Source organism: Ceratotherium simum, chromosome 4 (genome assembly GCF_057802395.1).
Source record: "Ceratotherium simum simum isolate JZ-2026a chromosome 4, ASM5780239v1, whole genome shotgun sequence".
Classification (NCBI taxonomy): Eukaryota; Metazoa; Chordata; class Mammalia; order Perissodactyla; family Rhinocerotidae; genus Ceratotherium; species Ceratotherium simum.
The window spans coordinates 39,904,545-39,926,131 of record NC_141903.1 but is presented as its reverse complement, the minus strand read 5'-3'; the positions used below and the strand labels follow the sequence as shown (position 1 = coordinate 39,926,131).

At 50.6% G+C, this 21,587-nt stretch overlaps 2 protein-coding genes across 2 annotated transcripts; both read right to left on the bottom strand.

The window, feature by feature from the left end:
• Nucleotides 1-9,032: 9,032 nt before the first annotated feature.
• Nucleotides 9,033-10,809, bottom strand: DCANP1 (dendritic cell associated nuclear protein 1). Its single transcript, XM_087430326.1, is given in 5 exon segments — nt 9,033-9,155; nt 9,157-9,338; nt 9,341-9,465; nt 9,467-9,535; nt 10,751-10,809. Coding segments are annotated over 5 exon segments (558 nt in total).
• A 1,374-nt stretch (nt 10,810-12,183) lies between these two features.
• On the bottom strand, nt 12,184-15,173 carry TIFAB (TIFA inhibitor). The gene is made up of 2 exons (XM_004420176.3): nt 15,082-15,173; nt 12,184-12,808 (listed from the first exon to the last, which is right to left on the bottom strand). Exons 1-2 carry the CDS (start codon nt 15,171-15,173, stop codon nt 12,184-12,186), a joined length of 717 nt encoding a protein of 238 aa, XP_004420233.2.
• Between the last annotated feature and the right edge of the window lie 6,414 nt (nt 15,174-21,587).

Here is a 21,587-nt window from a genome sequence, read left to right as displayed (position 1 = left end):
CGTTAACCAATGTGATTCTTTTTTAATTTGAAGGGGCTTATTTCTCCGAATGGCTTTCCTGATCATATAGGAGGGCATGCTCCCTAATATTAAACTTTTTCTTTAAAAAGAGCAAAAAATGACTCACATCTGTTTGATATTTAATTCAAATTGAATGGCAGGACAGGAACGAAATTACACTGCAAAAGGCCATAAAGCGTAATGTTTAAAAGAGCCAAGTATACCAAACCTACATGCCAGAAAATTTGAAATGACACAGGATTGAGGGGACATGGGCTGGGCAATAGGCTGTCTCCTACCCAGGAGCCAGAGGGGTAGTAGCCAAGATTGGAGAATGTGGGAACTGGGAAAGGGGCTCACTTTGCATTGGAAGATTTTGTAGGGATGGGTTTCCAGCCACATGTGAGTTTGGGGTCAGGGATCCACGCCTCAAGCAGGGTCCTGATCCTGTCTGGAATCCAGTGCCAGTCACTCTGGATGGAGAATGGCCGGTCTGGGCCTCCCAAAGGGCTGCTGGGTATTGCTCACACACAGCCTGGGTGGCCAACCAGGCACTGCCCTGCTCTTAGTGTCCAGGAGGACTCAGGGTTTGGCTATGGCTCAGAGATTGAGTTAAAGCCCCTCTGCTCCCAGCAGATCAATTTACCAGAGACTCCAGCACCCTGTGTCCAAGAGGGCAGAGAGATGGGGTGGGGCCCAGAGAGCTGCGTTTGCCCTCCTTATGAGGAGGGTGGCGTATAAATGCCAGGCGACCTGTACTGCCGCGAGCTCTGAGAAAGAGGTCCCAGAAAAGAAATGAGCGTGGCCCCTTACCTAATAGCCCCTGTTGCATGTTTTAAGCCAGAGGACTGATTCCAGGGCCCTGGCACGAGCACTCCAATTGTGTACCATATTTGGTGATATCTGCTGGCTCCCCCACTTACTAGCTGAGTGAATTTGGGCACACGTCCACTCTCCGAGCCTTGGTTTCCTTGTCTGTAGCATGGGATGGTTTAATATCCTTCTAAGGTTATTTTGAATATCTAATGTTATAAATATAAACACATTCACTTTTAAATAGCAAAACAGTGTACAAGTTTCTTAGAATGGTTGCTCTGATCTCTCCAGGTAGGTACCATCTTCATTTCCAAGACATTTTCACATTGGTTGTTTTGTTTCTCTGGCCCACAGTTGAGCGCAAGGGGCTGGAACTTTTTCCACACAGCGGTGTGCTGGAGTCGTCTCATACTGTCTTGCAAGAGCTGACTGTTAAGCCATTACAGTTATGCGCTGCATAATAACGGTTTGGTCAATGGACCACATATATAGGATGGTGGTCCCATAAAATTGTAATGGAGCTGAAAAATTCCTATCACTTAGTGACATTGTAGCTGTTGTAACGTAGCAAGAGAAAAGGCAAGAGAAAGAAAACTGCAGGAGAAGAAAAAGAAAAGGAACCTCCAAGAAAATTCACAGTAAAGAGTTTAGCAGAAGTTTCCACAGACCTCAAGAAGCTCCTGAAAAAGTTTGGAAACATGGACCCCAACACCGAAAGGTTTTCATTAATAGAGAGGAGAGTTCATGGTGCATTATCTGCTTACAAACAAATCTATGATGAAAAAAGGAAACAAACCAAGCAAAGCACCATGGACACATTTCTGAAAAGAGTGACTCCACCTCAATATCCTCTGGCAGGTCCTTCAGGAGATCCATTCCTATGATTATTGTCCTAGGAGATGACAGCTCCATGCATGTTATTGCCCCCGAACAACTTCCAGTGGGACAAGGTGTGGAGGAGGAAGACAGTGACATTGATGATTCTGACCCCGTGTAGGCCTAGGCTCGTGTGTATGTTTGTGTCTGAGTTTTTAACAAAAAAGTTTAAAAAGTAAAAAAAAATTAAAAATTTTAAAAATAGGAAATATTTATAGGATGAGGGTATAAAGAAAGAAAATATTTTTGGACAGCTGTACAATGTGTTTTAAGCTATGCTATTACAAAAGAGTCAAAAAGTTAAAAAAAATTTAAAAGTTTACAAAGTAAAAAAGTTATAGTAAGCTAAGGTTAATTTATTATTCAAGAAAGAAAAATATTTTTTTAGAAATGTAGTATAGCCTAAGTGTACTGTGTGTATAAAGTCTACAGTGGTGTGCAGTGATGTCCCAGGCCTTCACACTCACTCACCACTCACTTCCTGACTCACCCAGAGCAGCCTCCAGTCCTGCAAGCTCCATTCATGGTAAGTGCCTTATACAGGTGTATCATTTTTTATCTTTTATACCATATTTTTACTGTACTTTTTCTATGTTTAGATACACAAATATTTACCATTGTGTTACAATCAGCACAGTAACATGCTGTACAGGTTTGCAGCCTAGGAGCAATGGGCTCTACCATATAGTCTGGTGTGTAGTAGGCTATACCATCTAGAGTTGTGTAAAATCACTCTGTTTGCACAATGACACACAATGTCAAAATGGCCTGATGACACATTTCCCAGAACGTATCCCCGTTGTTAAGTGATGCATGACTGTATACACTTTCCCAGCACCGGGGTTGGCTGACTCTATTTTCTCTACTAAGAATGTATCCTCCATCCCAAACTCTGTGTCCAAATACTGCTCATCATTAAAGGCCCAGTTCAAATGTCTCCTTGTCTATGAAGCTCTTTTCCTCTTTCTGCCCATGACTGTATTAAAAATTAAATTATATGAACCTACAGTTAAATAAATTATATTAAATACAAAGTTAATAATTAAAACTCACTGTTTCCTAATTATTTTACTGTATCTTAATCTCTTAAGATTATTTATGTACGTTGTATCTGTATGGTAGAAACGCTATGTAATGGTGTGCTCATTGTGCATCTGTTTCTAACTCCAAGTTCAGTGATGTCGTCTTGACACCTTGAAATTGACCATGTGGGAGAATTTACACCATGGAAATCAGAAATTGTCCAATGCTACAATCAGAGCTCCCCCCGCCACCAGACTGCTGGTTATTAAACGTTTACCAGCACATCCCTGATCGTAGAGATTGGTGGAGGTTTTGGTGACTTTCCCAGAGTCTTACGGCCACGCTCAACCCACTACTTTTTCCATCAGACTTAGCTACGCAAGCATTCCCAGGACTTTGTGTCCAGGGCATATCGCACTTCTTTATCCAAAACACTCTGGCCTCCTCCGAATGCCCCGCACTGTTCCTCTAATGAAGTCTCTCCTTGGCTTCTGTATTTCCCCTGAGCTGAGCCAAAACATTCGCTCTGGTCTGTCAAGCATGCTGAGAATCTCAAGTGGAGGTATTTTCTCTTTCTTTAACTGAGGAGCAAAACTCACAGCTCATAATTACCCTGTGGTTTTCCAACCAACACTTTACCTGGGGAGCTTGACAGAGCCCAGAGGCAGGCGTGTGTGTGTGTGCGTGTGTTCGCGCTTGCGTGCGTATTGGGGGTTGGAGTGGAGAAGAAGTCAGACTACATGAGGCTTTCCTGATGTTTCAACTTGAAATCTGCACAGCAACCGCAGACCCAGGGGAAGAGGAACATAAAACTGAAAGACGGAGCCCCCTGGCTATTAGCTTCCCTCCTTGGCCTCCAACAAGTGTCCACAGGGGACCATATGTTCCTCAGTAATGAGACCCAGCGCTGGTCTGGAAGCCTCCGACACAAGCATCCAGCCTGCCGGCATCCAGGGCTCCCAGGGCAGAGCTCCAAGTCTGGGAGCTCTGCACCTCATGCCTGTGTTTCTGAGTGGTGACGGGCTGGGTGGTTGTGTTGCACCTTCAAGACAGGACTCATCTGGAAGCAGGAAAACCTGTTGGCAGAGAGCAGAGGGATGTGTGGGCCCTGCGTGGCCCTGCTGGGATTCATCCTTGGCCCCTGGGCTCGGGGTTTTATGGATACAGTGAGTCCATTCACTGAGCAAACCACTCACTCTGGCCTCTTCTCCTGAGTAGTTAGTTGTTTAAAGTGCGTTTTAACCTTTAACCAGTAGCTTTGTTGTAGTTTGAGGTTCTTCTCAGAGCCTCATTCCCTATGGTCTGCCTTCACCCCACCTAAATTCTTTCTCCTAGCTCCCTCTCTTGTTGTTCCATCAATAGATGCTTACTGAGGACCTACCATGTGTGGGGTGGCTGCTCGATTAGACGTGTCCAAAACAGTTTCTGCTGTGCCTGGGGCTCTGCTGGGGGGACGTTCTGGCATGGCACAGAGCACGCAGCAAGTACACGTACTCTCAGCTGAGGAAATACCTTTTGTTCTGTGGGTCACTGCCTGAAAATCCCCTCTGAGTGTTCCAACACTGGCTTGGAGCTAGGAGGGAGACAGCTCCTTTGTGGAAAAAGTCGGGGAAGCTTTCTGGAGGGAGGAACATTTGGGGACGGGTGGCAGTTAATGTTCACAGCTGGCATGGATTGTTTCCAAGGGGTGTGCGCTAAGTTCCTGTATATGTTGCATGTTTCAGGCTTCACAGAGGTGAGGTGGGCACTGATAGTCTCCACATTTCACGCGTGAGGAAAAATGGCTTGGGAGATGAAGGGAGTTTCAGAGTCGGTAAGGGGAGGGCAGTGGGGATTCAGACCCTGCTCTGCCACCCAGCCTCCGAGGCGGGAGGAGGGGGCTTCAGAGCCGGACTGTGTGGGCTGGGCCAGGCCGTGCCTGGCTCTTCTCTGTCCCTCACTGTGCTGCACTTGTCCTTTTGTGCCCCTGCTTTCCTTTCTCACAGATGTCAAAGGTCACAGAGTTTGGAGAGATGGTGGTGGGGCGTCTGTGTTTGCCTACTGCCTTCAGAAGGCCTCAGGTGCTGGAGCCCTCTGCACTGTGGCCCCCCTCTCCATTTTGGTGGCCACCCCAGGGCCCCAGGCAGGGGCTGAGGGGCATGAAGTGGGCATGCTCCCTGTGCTGGCTTTGGTTTTGGCCCTCAGATCCATCGCTCTCTTCCCACGTCCGCTCTGTACTGCAGGGGAGTCAACCCTGAGGCTGCATTTCCTAGGCTCCCTTGTCAGCTGCCTTCTGGCTGCCTTCAGCCAATGGGAGCCAAAGCGGGTGGGAAAGGGGAGAAGCCAGGGTATTTCGCCCTCTCTCAGCATCTCGGGGAGAGTCTCTGGCAGCGACTGCGTCTCCTCTATGGCTCTGGCTCCCCTGGACGGCCTCTGCCTCTGAGGTCCCGGCTTCAGCAGGGAAACTCCACGGTAGTGGTAGTTCTAGCTCTGTGTGGGACAACGCTCACTGTGCCTTGGGTAACACCACCTCTCTCAGTTGTCCCGGCAGCCCCAGGGCTGGCAGCCAGCAGTGGTAGCAACTTCCTGCTCTTGCTGATGTCTGAATTGCATGACCTGTGTACGCAATTCCCTGAATTAAATTTTTGAAATACTTAGAGTGGTTTTTGTTTTCCTGACACACTCTCCCCCACCCCCATCCCCCCTCTTCCCCAAGCAAGGTGACCTAATAGGGTCCCTCTTCTTAGGCCATCTGCAGCAAGCCGCCCATGAATGGAAGAATGATATCATGGCGTCCTAATCCCTCTGAGAAGCAATTATGGAAACACTGTGGCTGCCTGCTTGACCAAACTCTTTCTCCGAAGATCCTTGTCTCTGCTTTATTCTGAAGATTCCCCACCCTCTACCCCCTGCCTCTGCCTCTGTAAAGGGAAGCAAGGCAGACATTTTGGCTGGGGCTCCTTCCAGCAGTTAGAATGCTTGGCTCAGAGCCTGGGGTGTCCTGACACGTTTGCTCAGTACCTGCTCTGTGTAAGCTGTGTGTTAGGTAACACAGAGAGGATCAGAGAAAAAACAGAGGAGGAAAGAAAGCCCCCTCCAGACCCCCAGATCTCACGGTCTCTCCCTCCTTCCCAGACTGTGATTTGATTTTGATTCAAATCTATCCTTTCTCAGACTCCTTCCTGGTGGTTCCCAAATGTCTGGAACTGGGCACCGTGGCTGCAAGTGCCCCCTAAAGAAACAGGCATTGTGGGGAAATGGAGGCCACGTTCCCCCAGAAAGAAAAGGCTGAGAGCAGTAACAGCGCAAGAGTGCACATTTCTGTGGAGCAACACCCTTGCCAAACGGCAATTTAAAGCCCTTTCAACTCATGTACCTAAAGAAGAAAATAATGAAACTCTTCTGTTGAGGATCACCTGGCTCCCCACATCCCCTCACTTAGGATGTTTTGTTCCCACTGGAGCATGTGATTGGAAAACAAAGGTAAATGAGAGCAATCTATTCCTGGATCATTTTTTTCCCCAGCAGGATTAAAGCTGCCTCAGCCATAAAGAGTTTACAAACTCTAAAGAAAGATAATAACTTCCCTTCTCATGGCCCGGTCATGGGGAGGTAATGCATGTTTCCAATCAGCTGAGAATGTAACTCAAATGGTAGGTTTTATTTTACTTTAATCCGCCTGCGAGTTCACGTTCAAGGTAAGAGGGACCATAGCCCTGCAAGGAGAGTACAGTTCATTAACTTGGGCATCTCCTCTTAAAGGTGGAGGAGCTGGGTTTGTTTACTCCTCTCCCCAAAGCCTCGCACGGGCTTCTGGGGCTGCTGTGGTGGCAAGTGACCACAGCCTGGAATACAGGTAGAGCTGGGGCAGCGAAGGGAGGCTGGAGGGTCTGATTCAGGGACCAGCTAACCAGATGGCCACATCAGCACCCCCAGACCCCATGGTTGTGGAAGTCGAGGAAGAAGAGGACACAGAAAGCCACGCTCACACAGTGGATCCACTGGAAGGCAGGTGTTCCAGCCTGCAGCCCGGGGGGTGTGGGGGCTGGGAGGTGGTGATGAAGTGTCCACACTGCATGGCGCTCTCTTGCTTCTGCTCATCAACTGCAGCCTGGCCGCTCAGAGGGCTGTTGTGGAAAGAATCAGTTCTCGGTTTCTGTGTCAGCTCTGTTTAATCACGGGGAGAACTTGAGTCAGCCCCTTGACTACGTCTTGCTTTATGCATTCATGAAGCAACTGCCCATTTGAGGGGAAAGGGAAATGCTTTCTTTATTGACCTACTGTGAAACCTTTTTTGTGTGTGTGTGTTTAGTTTTTATTAATCAAAATTTTTATGCATTTTTAAAATTATTTTATTGAGGTCATAATGGTTTATAACATTGTGTAATTTTAGCTGTACATTATTATTTATCAATTTCTGTATAGACTGCATTGTGCTCACCACCAATAGTCTAATTTTTATCCGTCACCATAATACGTGCCCCTTTACCCCTTTTGTCCATCCCCAGCCCCCTTCCCCTCTGGTAACCACTAATCTGTTCTCTTTATCCATGTGTTTGTTTATCTTCCACATATGAGTGAAATCATGCGGTATTTAAAGCCACTTTTTCTACAATGAAAATCACTCCTTCAAAGGAAACATTGCCTCTCCAATTTTTTCTTTGAAAATGCAGAGCCTCTGGCAGGGCGAAAGCTTAGCTTCCTGTAGTCCAGGGAATCTCTTTAAGAGAATGCTTTGCTCTGTGTGGGCGGAGTGTTCATTCAGAGAGGCAGTGTGTTCCTGGTGTATTTGGGAGAGGGGATCTGCGTGGCCCGGAATCAATCCAGCCAGCCCAATGCCTGACTGCTACTGCTTGAAGGCCCTCCCAAGGTCTCCTGGGGGCACCTAATGTACCTCTGTTTGGAGCAGGAAGTGCTGGCTGAGAGCTGTCTCTCGGTGACACGGGGCTCTGTCAAATCTGTCAACCTTCCTCAGCAGTCATCACACGGAATTCCAAAAACCCAGAGTTCTGGTTGAGTTCTGGCTGCAGAGGCTGAAGAACTAGGCAGAAGCACCAGCCTTGTTCTGCACCAGCCTTGTTCTGCCCGAGCCAGAGGGTCTGGGCTGCCCCCACTAGGACCTAGAGCAGTTGAGAGACATTCGCCTTTACTACTGTCTGCCCACGGCTTCGTGGCCTCCTTGCCCCAGCTGGCTGGCCTGCTTCTCGTCCCGCCGCTGCAGGCCTTGGCCCTGCTCTCGACTGCGCTGGGAAGCCTGGCTCATGCACAGCCAAGGCGAGTGCTTCCCTGACCATACCCGTTTGTCTGTCCATCTGTCCTCTGCCCAGCTCTGTAATGGCCATCGGGAACACAACAGTGAACAATCCGCGGTCTTGTCTGCAAGGAGCTTGACGTCTCTTGGGGAGACAGATGCAGAAACTGTGGTTGCAGCATGCCCGTGTCCCGCGTGGGACTGCCCATGCTCAGCTGTGGCCCTCTTTGCTCTAGGCTGTGGCCAAGATTGCACTGTTGCATCTGCCGTTAGAACCTCACGGTGTATTTTTGGGGCATTCTCGTGTCTCCCTCAACACAGTGCTTGAGGGAATGCAGTGTCTTATTTACAGACAGGTTGGAAAGACTCCTACTCTTGGGAAAGCAGAGGAATGTGAGGGTCAACATGCCTTAAAGGCACAGGGGATGATTTCTAGATTTCCAGACATTGTCTCAGAGAGTTGTAGTGCTCTGGGGTACGCCTGAATGTAATTGATGTAGCTCTCTGTAGCAGATGTGTGTGCGTGTATGTGTGTGTGTGTGTGGGTGTAAGCTGAGCCCATGTGTCCACGTGCATTCCGTTCATTCTCTTGAATTGGACGATGAAAGCTAACCCTATCGAGCATTTACTGCCTAGGTGCTTTAGGTGCGGTGCCTCATTTTACCTTCACAAAGCTGTCATCTTTCCCATTTTTCAGAAGAAGAAACTGAAGCAAAGAGAGATTCAGTCACTTGTCCAAGATGACAGGACTAGTGAGTAGTAGAGCAAGAATTCTAGGGCCGGCCCCGTGGCTTGGCGGTTGAGTGCGTGCGCTCCGCTGCCGGCGGCCCGGGTTCGGATCCCGGGTGCGCACCGAGGCACCACTCCTCCAGCCATGCTGGGGCCGCGTCCCACATGCAGCAACTAGAAGGATGTGCAGCTATGACAGACAGCTATGTACTGGGGCTTTGGGGGAAAAATAAATAAATAAAATCTTTAAAAAAAAAAAAAAAAAAGAATTCTAACCCAGGCAGCGCTCTGACTGCAGAGCCCCAACGTGGAGCCACCACAGCACCCATGTGTGGTGTGTGTGTGCATGTGCACACCCTCAACCACGTGGGCTGCCCTGTGCTTGCGAGCTGAGAGAACACAGAGGACATTGTTGGGAGGGACTCACTGACCTGCTCAGGCTATCTGTGCAGGCAGAGGAAGATGGTAAGCGTGTAGACCAGAGCCCTGAAGCCAACCTGGTCATTCCAACCGCTAGGTGAGAATGGGGGTGGGTGTCAGGGATCTGGTGATTTAAATGGTTCTCTACTCGAGAAAAATGGAATCTAGCATAGAGTGGAGATTTGCTGTCTTGAAACTTGGTGTGAGGCAAGGGGTGAGTTTCCCTAGAAGATTACATGAACCGATAGAGCCTGATAAAACAAGCTAGCTGTGTCTTGGCTCCCTCCTGTCTTGTCTCTGGCCTGTCATCCTTCAACCTGCTGTGCATTTCATCCTGGGTCCCGGAGGGCCTCACAAACACTTCACCCCTAGTTGCAGACTCCCCCATGGAGAAGGCAGACTGCTCCCTCTCGTAGACTCCCTGCTGGGGTGGTTTTGCTTCTTCATGGAAGGGAGAGGACCCTCCCTCACTCAGTGGCAAAGGCTCCCTGGTGGAGTAGGGCAGCTGTACCCTGGGACTCTGGGGGACCACCAGCCAGCTACCTCTCTTCAGCCTTCGATATTCAGGTGCCGTCCTCCAGGCTGTGGCTTCTCAGTTCTTATGTGGGCTGCTGCTCCCTAATGCATAGTTTGGGGAGCACTTTGGTCTGTGGGGGGATCATTGCTGCATTTAGAATCTGTGTATAAAGAATAAGGGCAGTTCCAAAACAGGGGGCTTCATCACATCAAGCATGGCTTCTTTGGCTCACCAGCCCTGATCTTGTCTCCCATTCTACAAACCCAATATTGGGCCTTCCGGAGCAAGGAACAGGTTAAAACCTGCTCCTGACTGCCCACCAGGTCCACGGCTAAGACAAAATCCTTCTTCAGGGAATCAAAGAGTGCAGATGAGCCCTTGGGCTCTCCAGCCAGTCTGCCAGGCTTCCAACCTTCTCTAGGTCCATGTATGTGTCCAAGGTGAGCCCTTGGGTCTGCGCCTATTAGGTTCCCTCTCTCAAGTCTCATAACAGTAGCTAGCCCTTATTTAGTGCCTGCTGTGTGCTTGGTCCTGCACCAAGCACTTTACACGTGCCATTCCTAAGGCCCTCCCAACAGCTCCAAAGGGAGGTACTGTTAGCTTACCCACTTTCCAAAGGGAGAAATGGAGACGAATGCAGGCTGAGTCACCTGCCCAAGAACACACAGCTAGCGAGTGGCATGATGTTGGGCAAGATACTTATGCTTTCTGAGCCTCAGTTTCCTCCTCTGCACACTGGGGTTCATACCATTGTCTATCTGGGTGTGGTGAGGATTCAACAGGGCAATGCACACAGCACCTAGCAGGGCACTGAACACATGGGAAGCACTCATCAGACATGGGCACTTAATAGGAGAGCTCCTGTTCCCCAAACTTGAAGAGAGAAAGCACAATGTCTAAAGCACTGATCACAGTGGTGATCAAATAATTAAGCAATTAGCTCTTGAATGCTTATTTTTTCTGAGTCCATGTAAGCTCCCTGAGGGCAGGGACTTTGTCAGCCTTGTTCACTGAGGGTTCCTGGGGCTTTGCACAGTATCTGGTGCAAGGTGGGTGCTCGGTGAGAGTTTGTTGAATGACTGAGTGAAGGACTGCTTTGGAGGCCCTTGGGGCCATTCACAGCATTGGACAGCCCCTACCCCTTGCAGCCCTTGTGCTCCACTGCCTCGTGGCTGTGATCTGAGTGTACTTGCCTCATTCCCTACTGGAAGGGAAGCTTCTAGGGCAGGCCTGAGTCTTGCCCACTGGTGTCTTCCCCATGGAGTAGATGCTCAGGGCCTGGTAGTGCAGCTGAACCTCCTTGTAGCCTGCTCTGGGTGCAAAAGGGTCTTTCTTCTTGGAAAGGAAGTGGAGAGTGTTGAAATGTTGTTGGAGGTGGTCACAGACCTCAGGATGTGAGGCAGCCAGTGGGCAGCACTCTGGCCTCAGTGTCCCTGGTATCCTAGAGCGGGGTCTAGGTTGATGGTGACCATCTGGGTTTGTAGGTCCCTCCCGTTATTACACAACCAAACGTTGTTTCTAAACTACAATGCCAACCCCCCACAGCCCCCAGGATCTGCCCCCCAAATGCCCCCAGGATGGCATGGAGAGTGGCTGCTTGTGCTCTGTTCCCCTGTTCACTGAGAAAATTATCCCACCCTTGCCTGCCTGGCCCCCTCCTAGACCCTTATTTGGAACGACCACCTCACCCTATGGTGATCCACCATATGGTGGTATATGATCCACTCTGAGTGAAAGAACTGCTGGGCTGAATTCAAACACAACCTCTACCCCACTCTCTCGTAGCATTAGTCCTGAAAGAGCCCATTGCTCTGGGTAGCCACCTTTCCCTGAAGACCTTTGCCCTCTGGTCAGCCGAGGCTTTGATCCAGAAATAACAGAGAGGGGAGGAGTGTGAGGATGAGGAGGATGACAGTGACGATGAATTTCTAGGCAGGCCCAGCCCCCAGGCTCCCCATCCCCAGCCAGCCCTGAGCTTTGCCGGCGTCCTTTCCGGAAACGTGAGCCCCACCTTTCCAATTTCCTCTTGTACCTCCCCTATATTTCCCACCCCAGCTCTGCATGACCACGTGGCACGCATGCAGCCCATCTGGGGATCAGGGAATCCTATTGGGCATGCCAGCTTAATGAAATACTTGCAGTTTATTAAACACAGGCTTCCCTAAGCCCCCAGTGCCTGTGGGTATTTGAAAGCCGAAGGTAACCTCGAGCTACCACAAACGTAATTGTTACATGTGTCTGTGCATTCCTGGGACAACCGCAATCTCCAGCTCTTAAGCAGCACACAAAATTAGCTACATAAAGTAACTCCTAGTCAGACAAGAGGAGGAAACGTGGGGAAAGGCTGAGAGAGGCTCCGAGAACCCCGCAGGGCCCCTAAAAGTGTATGAAGTTCCTGTTACCTTGCATAACTGTAACCATGGAGTGCGCTCCCCCCCAACCCCAGCCTGTTCATGTTTGCAGAATTGGTTCATTATTAGCCACGCTGGCCTCGCCTGTCAGCCTCACATGATGTAGCTCGAATATTTCCAGTCCTGTTTCAGCTGGCGCTTGCTCTCAGGGGCCGGCAGGGCTAGCAGAGCATGCCGTCTGGTGGCTCCCTCTGGAGCTGTATTTCTGTTCCTCCTCCAGGGCTTGGCTGGGGAGGGCTGTCCCGAGTCTGAGAAGGGTCGTGGAGAAACCCCAGGTGACCTGGAGCTTGCTGTCCTGAACCTGGGGGAGGCTGCTCCTGGGGGATGCTCTCCCATTCATCCGTCTCCTCGGCTTGGGGCCTGTAAATCAGGGGCAAGGGGCTGAGATGGAAGCAGCAGACAAAGGCCTCCAGGGACATGCCTCCCTCTACGTGGACCACCATCTGGATGCCGGAGAAGGAGACCCTGTTGACGGCGCCCAGGGGGACCTGCTCCAGGAACCTCAGCGTCAGCCCGTTGACCCACACACAGCCCCTGCGGCTCAGGGCCTTGAGGCAGAAGACCAGCAGAGAGCTGCCCTTCTCCCGGTAGGGCTCCAGGGACAGGTGTCGGCGGGAGAGGGTGGGGAGCTGCAGCCGGAGGTGGGCATCCTGGCCTCGCCCCACCAGCAGCGGGCTTATGTCATGCTGCAGCTGCGGTGGGATGTTGGCGAAGACAGCGGGGCCCTGCGTGGGGTGGTACAGGCTCACCCGCAGGACCGTGAGGGGCTTGTCCATGGACAGGAGCCTGGGAAGGAGGGAACACAGACACACAGGTGTGGTTAGAGCTAGGCACACCTCTGACTCCCTGAGTCCAGACACACTTGCCCATCTCAGGGATCATGGACCACCTCCAGCCAAACTGAGCCGAGCACTGACTGTAGATGTGGTCATTCTGCTTAAGCCAGGGTGAAGCCAAGGCTGGAACTGGTGTGGAAGATCAGGTCCACTGGTTCTAGCCCCAGCTTCATCACAGTGACACTCAGTGAGTGGGACATGCCACCCACCCTCTCTGAATTTTAGTTACCTTTCCTGTAATATAGATATGTCTGTCCTTGTCTGTGCAAAGAATAAGGCATACCAGCTTTTGGGGTGGGGTTTTGGTGGCCTATTGTCATTTGGGGACAATCTGGCCCTGCTTCATGGAAAGAGAAGGACAGACAGACAGCATACACCATCCTTGTATCGGATAGTCACACAACAGACCCTTTCTGAGCCTCCCTCTGAGCCAGGCACTGACCAGCTGCTGGGGATAAGCAGATGCAACAGGAAAACAAGCCCTCGTTCTCCAGGGCACCCAATTGGCGGAGGAGACAGCTGCCTCTAGCATCAGGTGTTATGGAGGGACACAGAAGAGGGAAGCCCAGCCTGTCCCTGAAGATCAGAAAGGCTGCCTGGAGACCCAGAAGAAGAACAAAAATAGCTAGCACATTCCAAGAGCTTCCTATGGGCCTGGCACCATGCCAAGTGGTTTATGGGCATGAATGCCCTGAGCATACCATCTCTGTCTGGGGGAAAAGATGGGTCCTGATGAAGGAGGTAGAGGGTGCTGAGATCTCACTCAGGGACTAACAGGGGCTCCAGTGTGACACGCACGCACCTTTTGTCCCAGCAACTACATCAACAATTTGTCCTTTAGAATCTCATTTGCACGTGTGGGAAGGCTACTTAGAACAGTCAGCTTTGTTCCGTGGATTTGAGGAACATAAACTCTCTGCAACATCCACCAACCCCATGTGGCCCAGGACGTGCCACCACCTTCTACAGGAACAACCTTCAACAGAGCTGAGTGGATTTGAATAACTAATTACAGTCATGTGCCGCATAATGATGTTTTGGTCAAAAATGGACGGCATATATGACTGTGGTCCCATAAGATTATAATGGAGCTACTCTAGAAGAAGGCATTGCTGTCACAGGAGACGACAGCTCCGTGCGTGTTATTGTCCCTGAAGACCTTCCACTGGGACGAAGTGTGGAGGTGATATTGATGATCCTGACCCTGTGTAGGCCTAGTCTAATGCATATGTTTGTGTCTTAGTTTTTAACAAAAAAGTTTAAAAAGTAAAAAAAAATTAAAAATTTTAAAAATAGAAAAAAGCTTATAGAATAAGGATATAAAGAAAGAAAATATTTTGCACAGCCGTACAATGTGTTTATGTTGTAAGCTAAGTGTTATTACAAGAGTCAAAAAGTTAATACAAAGTTTACAAAGTAAAAAGTTGCAGGAAACTAATGTTATTTATTATTGAAGAAAGACAAATTTTTTTTTTTTTTTTTGTGAGGAGATCAGCCCTGTGCTAACATCCGCCAATCCTGAGGAAGGATTTTTTGCTGAGGAAGATGGCCCTGGGCTAACATCTGTGCCCATCTTCCTCCACTTTATATGGGACGCTGCCACAGCATGGCTTGCCAAGCAGTGTGTCGGTGCGCGCCCGGGATCCGAACCAGCGAACCCCGGGCCGCCGCAGCGGAGCGCGCGCACTTAACCGCTTGCACCACCGGGCCGGCCCCAAGAAAGACAAATTTTTTAAAACAAATGTAGTGTAGCCTAAGTGTACAGTGTGTATAAAGTCTACAGTAGTGTCCAGTAATGTCCCAGGCCTTCACACTCACTCACCACTCACTCACAGATTCACCCAGAGCAGCCTCCAGTCCTGCAAGCTCCAATCGTGGTAAGCGCCCTGTACAGGTGTACCATTTTTTATTCTTTATACTATATTTTTGCTGTATCTTTTCTATGTTTAAATATGTTTAGATACATAAATACGATTGTGTTACAATTGCCGTATTGCAGTATTCAGTACAGTAACATGCTGTAAAGGTTTGTAGCCTCGGAGCAATAGACTATACCATATAGCCCAGGTGTGTAGTAGGCTATACTGTCTAGGTTTGTGGGAGTACACTCTATAATGTTCGTACAATGACAAAATCTCCTAACAACGCATTTCCCAGAACATATCCCCATCGTTAAGTGATGCATGGCTGTACGCACTTTCCCAGCATCAGGCTTTTGCTTACCCTATCTTCCCTACTGAGAATGCATCCTCCATCCCAAACTCTGTGTCCAAATACTGCTCATCTTTAAAGGCCTGGTTTGAATGTGACCTCATCTAAGAAGCTCTTTTCCTTTCTCTGCCCTCTGACCCCCACAACAGGGAGACTCCCCCCTAGGGCACCTGGCCAACCCCCATTCAGTCCATCTTCACATTACATGGTCCTTTCCCTGTCTTCCCTGAGCTCCTCTCCCGCCTCCTGAGGCCTCCTAAGGGCAGGGTGTGGTCTGAGTTGCCACACTGCCCTGTGTCCCACTGCCCAGGCCCTCCGTCCTTCCTGACTTTTGGATGAAGTAGGCTAGTTGTGAGGACCTTCCAGTGTGATAGTGAGGAATGGGCCCCCCAGGACACCCCCTTTTCCCTAATGCACAGACACACGCATGCCTCCCTCCCCATCCCCCTTCTGGCCCCAGCCTGCAGAGAGCCTCTTCCTGAGGTGTGTGATATAAGCTGGGCCCAGGACAGCTGGGCCAGGCATCCAAGGCTTCAGGCCTGGCCAGAAACTCAGAGTTCACTCCTAGGAACCAATCCCATGGCTCAGGGACCCTAAGAGAATCCCTCAGAAAGAAGGGTTCACCACTGCTTGTGTGACCTTACTCTCTGCTCTGCTGAGCACTCCAGAGCTGACAGAGACCCCTGCCAGAGTGGAGCCTCTGAAGAGGCCGTCTTGTTTCTCCAGGACCCCAGCTGTTCTGGAGAGACAGAAACCCAGCCCTACCAACAGAACCTCTGGGTGGAGGTGGAGGAAGACACTCCGGGGTGTGCGCCTGGCGGGGAGCCTGCAGGGGCCCTGCTCCCAGCCCCACCAGGCCTGCTGCCCTCACTGTGGGTCCCAGCCCCTCTGACCTCCACCTACCTTACTGCCAGCAGCACATCTGGCTCTGATGCTGCAGCTGTGAGCTCTCAGGAGGGAGTGGTTCTGGGCTGGGGCAGGTCTGGGGATGATGATTACAGCTGCGGTTTGGGGATGTGATGTGTCAGAATGCTCATCAGTTTTGGGCTTTCTTCCTTTTTCCCCTTAGGAAGGAAAATCAGAGTGTGATTTCCCATTGCAGAACTGCAACACCCCTGCTGAGAGGTTGAGAAACCCCAGCCTGTGCCCCTGCTGAGAGGTTGAGAAACCCCAGCCTGCACCCCTGCTGGGAGAGGCCCTAACAGGTGGATTTCTCCTGGGTTTCAGCTCTGCCAGTCTCTAATGCCCTGTCCATCCCCAGGGACCCTGAGATCTGTGGCCAGAGTATTAGCCAAGTCCTTCTCTCCCGCAAGTCGGTGGGGGCAAAGGCATCCCAGGTCGGTTAGAAAACGGAGACTCTTTGGACAGAGGGACAGTGAAGAGAGCATTATGGCTGGACTGGGGGTGGCCGAGGGAGCTGTGGGCACACGGCAGCCCACTGAGTGTCTCAGGACAGGGTGGGGCCTCGGGGAAGGGAGAAAACAGCTGCTTAGAGGGTGGCCTCCCCTGCAGGAGGACAGCTGAGGCCACCTGCTATGCCCCCCACCCAGAGGACAGTCTGGAAGAGATCAAGATGGATGCTTGCCCAGCACCATGGGCTCTGGCCACACTAGAGGGGACCCAATGTCACAATGGTGCTGACCCTTCACTTGGCACAGCTTTTCATAGTTTACCAGTATGTTCCTATTGCCTTCATTGTACCCACCAACCTGCCGTGCTGGCAATAGACATATGGCCAGCTTATACAGGGGCAACTGAGGCCCTAGGAGGGGCAGTGCCTGGCCCAAGGCCCCAGAACAGCAGCATAATCCTTTCTCTTTCTCCCATCAAACCCTGGCTTTCCTGGGAACTCTTGGAGGGTGTCAAGGTGAGTAGTGCAGGCCAGGCCATCCTGTCAGCCAGCAGGGGCCTCCCTGATCTGCCTCACTGCTCCCAGGCCCATGCTTACTCTCTCCTCATGGGTGACCCTCAGGGCCCCAGAGATCTCAGCAGGGCACACCCCAGGATATAGGCCCCTCTGGGTACTATTCAGGACCCTTAGCCTGCTTCCTTTAGTCTCAGCTTTTACACTAGAGTTGGTTGCTTAGTAACTAGGGAGGAAAAACAGAGAACTCTGAAAACTAGCCATCCCTGCCTGCCCCAGCCAGTGTGACACTCCGACGGAGGCTCCCCCAGGAAACCAGCTCCCCCAGAGACGGGAACTATATCTGCCCCTGGAGTGAACCAAGCATTAACCACAGGCTGCCTCCCTGTGTCCCATCTTCTCCACTATCTCTCTGAGCTCCAACATGCACAGAGCTGTGCCAGGTGTGTGTGAGAGGCCACCCTAAGTTCCATCAGGATCACACACAGGAGGTCAGCACTCCCAGTGGGAACCCAGGGAGACTTAGGCATGAACAGTTATTGCAACAGAAGGGCAGAGATGGGAAAGCCTCTGGGAGTGTTATGGGAGGGCTTCCTGGAGGAAAAAGGCCTTAGAGCCAACTCTTAATCTCAAGGCTAAACTAGAGAGGCTGGTTGCCTATCATTTTAAGGTCGGCTTTGGTGTCAGCCATATCTGGATTCAAGTTCTATATCTTTTAGTGATTACTCGATCCTGGGCAAATCTTTTCCGTTCTCTGACCCTCAGATTTTCTACCTGTAAAATGGGAACAGTAATAGCACCTACCTCAAAGGACCATTGTGAGGATTCAGGAAAAAAAAAAAAAAAAAAACATTACAGAGCTTGGGTGTGATGCTTGTCACACAGAGCAGACTCAACAAATGGGAGCTGACATAAATAATTAATGATGAGATTTCAGCTCCAGCTATGGAACAGGTTGTAACAGACCAACCTTCCCGCCGAGAACAACTATAGAAGATGGGTTTAAAAAAATCTGTTTGAAGGCATTGGAGAGCAACAAGACAGACAGGACTTGAAGGTTAAGACCCTAGAAAGAAGGAAGACCCTTTAATTTAAGCCCAACATGCTACCCTCCTTCCCTGTGGGCCATTTGCCAATTCCAAAGCGACATGGGCCCAATGATGAGCAGAAAGCCGCAGCTGAGACTCTCAGGAGTCTCATAGGACAGGGGAGATGCAAACCGGAGTTCAGGACTTGAGAGGCCAAGCACCTGGATAAAACAGAACCACAGAGAAGTGAGCTCAGCATTCTGTTCCACCATCAAGATGCCTGCTATTTCAAAGCAAGTGTAATGAGAGGCTGAGGGACCAAGTGAAAGCAAGGGCTCAAAGGGAAGAAGCTTAGCTGAGCTCTTGGCTATCAGGGTGCTGGGGAGATGGAAACTGGAAGTCAGGCCAGCCAGGAAGAGGGGCCTGTCAATCACTCCAGGCTTTCAGATGACAGCCGGGCTCCACGGAGACTAAGGGCAAGCCAAATCAGACCCGTCCTTAAGAAGACTGAAACCCAGCCTCAGATGATCTCAGTCTCTTGTCTCTAACTGCCTTCTAGAAGGAAAAGAAACTCTTGCTAGACAAAGTTAATATCATACAGAGCCTCTACAATTTTTGATTAACAATGTTCCACAATTAATAAAAAATTACCGTGCATGCTAAGCTACAGGACCAACTGTCAAAAAAACGAGAAACAACGGACAGCAGAAAACGTCACAATGCATGTCCACAAAAAGACCTGCACAAGAATGTTATGGCAGTTCTATTAACCAAAAACTGGAAGCAGCCCAAATGTCCATTAACAGGAAAATGGATAAACAAATTATATAATATGTATACAATGAAACACTTCACAGCAATAAAAAGGAGAATGAAATAATGATATGCAACAATGTAGACGAATCTCATAACCATTATGTAGAGCAAAAGAAACCAGGCACAAATGATATAGACTGTTTGAGTCCATTTGTAAGAAATACAAGACAAGGCCAAACTAGCCTATGGTAATAGAGGTCAGAATATTGAATTATCTCTGCAGACAGGATTGACTGGTGTTTTAGTTTCCTAGGGCTGCCGTAATAAAGTTCCACAAACTGGGTAGCTTAAACAACAGAAATTTATTGTCTCACAGTCCTGGAGGCTAGAAGTCTAAGGTCGTTTCAACAGGGTTGGTTCCTTCTGAGGGCTGTGTAGAGAGAATCTGTTCCATGCCTCTCCCTTAGCTTCTGGCTATTTGCTGGCCATCTTTGGCCTTCCTTGGCTTGTAGAGCATCACCCTGATCTCTGCCTTCATCCTGACATGGAGTCCTCCCTGTATGCAGTGGTCTAATGTAGCACTTCAGGCATGCTGATTGGCTGGAGAGAGAGAAGCCATGTGCAGGCTGGGCAGCTAGGTTAGACCCCAGGGCGCTTGCCAGCACCAGACCTCCTCTCAGTACAGACAGTTGCACCTCCCGGATGGATGGATGGATAACCATAAGCCCAAATGGCCTCTCTGAGATGTTTCAAGGGTTGCAAATGCACCTGGGGCTGAGCCTGCTGAGTGGAAGGTGGCTGGCCATGTTCCAGAGCCTTTCTTCTCCGCCCATCAGTCTCCCCAGCCCAGACGGCCACCTGCATGTCTCTGAACCATGGGAAAAAAACCTCCTCCTCAGGGCTCCCCACATATACTGCTTTCCAGTCTTGAGGATACTCAGGTATTCCTGTCCACCAGCACAGAAGGGCAGTGGGCAATAGGCAGAAGCCTGGCAGGGGGCATTACACCCCCCAGGTATGTGACCTTGGTGAGTCATAGCCCCTCTCTGGGCCATAGTTTTCCTCCCTTGGGGATGAGACACCCCCTCCCTACTGCCCCTTGCAACCATGCCTCAGTGAGAGGAGTGCTATGCCCACAGCCCCAGTCCTGGCGTGGGAGAGCGGGTGGGCAGAAGAGACACGTTCATGGCCCCTGCATTTTCAGTAACTCCGTTTAGAGCAATTCCCAGCAAGAAGGAGAACTGAAACGACCAGGGAATTCATCTGGCAAGAGGAAGTCCTGCCCAGGCTGCATCCTCCAGAGGCCAGCAGGAAGTCCTGCTGATAATCCGCAGGCACTCCTCTGAGGGGGAGTGAGTGGGTGGAGGTGCTGGTTTCCCTCTGCTTGGCCCCCTTGGCTAGGATGGCCCCCTCCGGTTGGTGTTGGGGCCCTGGGGTGTGCGCATCAGTGAGCAAATGACCCCCGTCAGATGCTCCTTGGAGAACTCGGGCAGAACAACAGCTTCCAGGGCTTTCTACAATGGTGGGCAGGTGAGGACTCTGGTGTCAGACAGACTGGGGTCTGAGGCTGAGCTCGTTCTTGTGTGTCCTCAAACAAGTTGCTCAACCTCTCTGAGCCTGATTTCTGCTCTGTAAAATGAGGATAATTGGTTGTCGTATGAGGGCAAAAGGAGATATGTGCAAAGTGCCAAGTATGTGGTGAGAAGCTGGGAAATGAGACCCGCTCTTGGAAGAACCCTTAACGGCAGAGGAAAGCGAAGCTGCATTCTGGGGAGAGGGACTGGCAGAGCAGTCTAACAGAGCCTACACAAACCCCAAATTCTCAGATGGCCCCAGGTTTTGCCTAAAACAAACCTAATTTTGGAGTTGAAGACATAATTTCCATGAATTTGATATAGATTGCATTTTAAATGATAACGAAGTGAAAGGGATGCTCTGGGAAGAACCCCCGGATCACTGCTGGGGCATGCAGCCCTGACACAGGAGGAGAAGGCCATCCATTCTGCCGATGAGGAAGCTGGGGCTCACAGTGTTTAGTCCACTTGCCCAAGGTCACACATCTGGGAAGTGTCAGAACCAGCATTTGAACCCCGTCTGTGGGACTCTTGGGCCTAACCATGAAGCTATCCTGCCTGTCTGGTGGTGTTCTCTGGAGGCTGGCTACCCTGCCTTTTCCAAACAACTGCTCCCGTGGTCTGGCTGGCAGTAGACTCAGCAGAGAGGGGCCCATTTCCAGCCTGCCAAGCCAGTGCTGCTGCCCCTGTGCCATGTCCTGATGGCCTGTGGCCACCAGGTGGCAGCATCCCTAAACCCCGGGGTCTGCTTTTCAAGGTGGAAGGGGAGGACAGGGAAAGTCTGGGGGAGCCATTCATCAGACTGCTGGGGAGGGAAGCATGAGGGAAGCCAAATGCTCTGGGTGGGAGAGGAGAGGGTCCTTGCCTCTTGGACTCAAAATGCCCTGAAATGGCCTAAGGTGAATCCACAGCAATCCTCACCTGGGGACACCTTCTCACTGAGCGTGGATACACAGCAGGAAGCCAGAGCACGAGGCCATGAGGAGCTGCGGTACAAGCACAGGTTCTGGGACAGGCAGGGGCAGAAAAGTTAAGTAACCCGCCCAAGGACACAGACTTAGTGTATAGCACGGTGAGGATGAGAAGCTAGGTTTGCTCCCTTATCTGTAAAATGGAGAAACAATGACCCTCTCCAGGGAGGGGCACCAAGTGAGGAAATGCATGCAGAGGTCTCAGCCCAGGCCAGGGCCTCATGCATAGTTAGCACTCAGAATACGGACCGAGCTGTTGTTACTATGCTCCCTGCCGGCCCTCAGCTCTCAGGTAAGAAAAAGAGCCTGTAACTCGTAGAGAAGG

Bases quoted from the DNA above. Each gene is read 5' to 3' on its own strand.
- TIFAB (XM_004420176.3), bottom strand. From the start codon at position 15,173: ATGAGGTCACATTCAAACCAGGCCTTTAAAGATGAGCAGTATTTGGAC. The intron at 12,809-15,081 runs GTAAGCAAAAGC...CCTCCTTCCCAG, and splicing joins TTCTCAGTAGGGAAGATAGG to GCTCCTGTCCATGGACAAGC.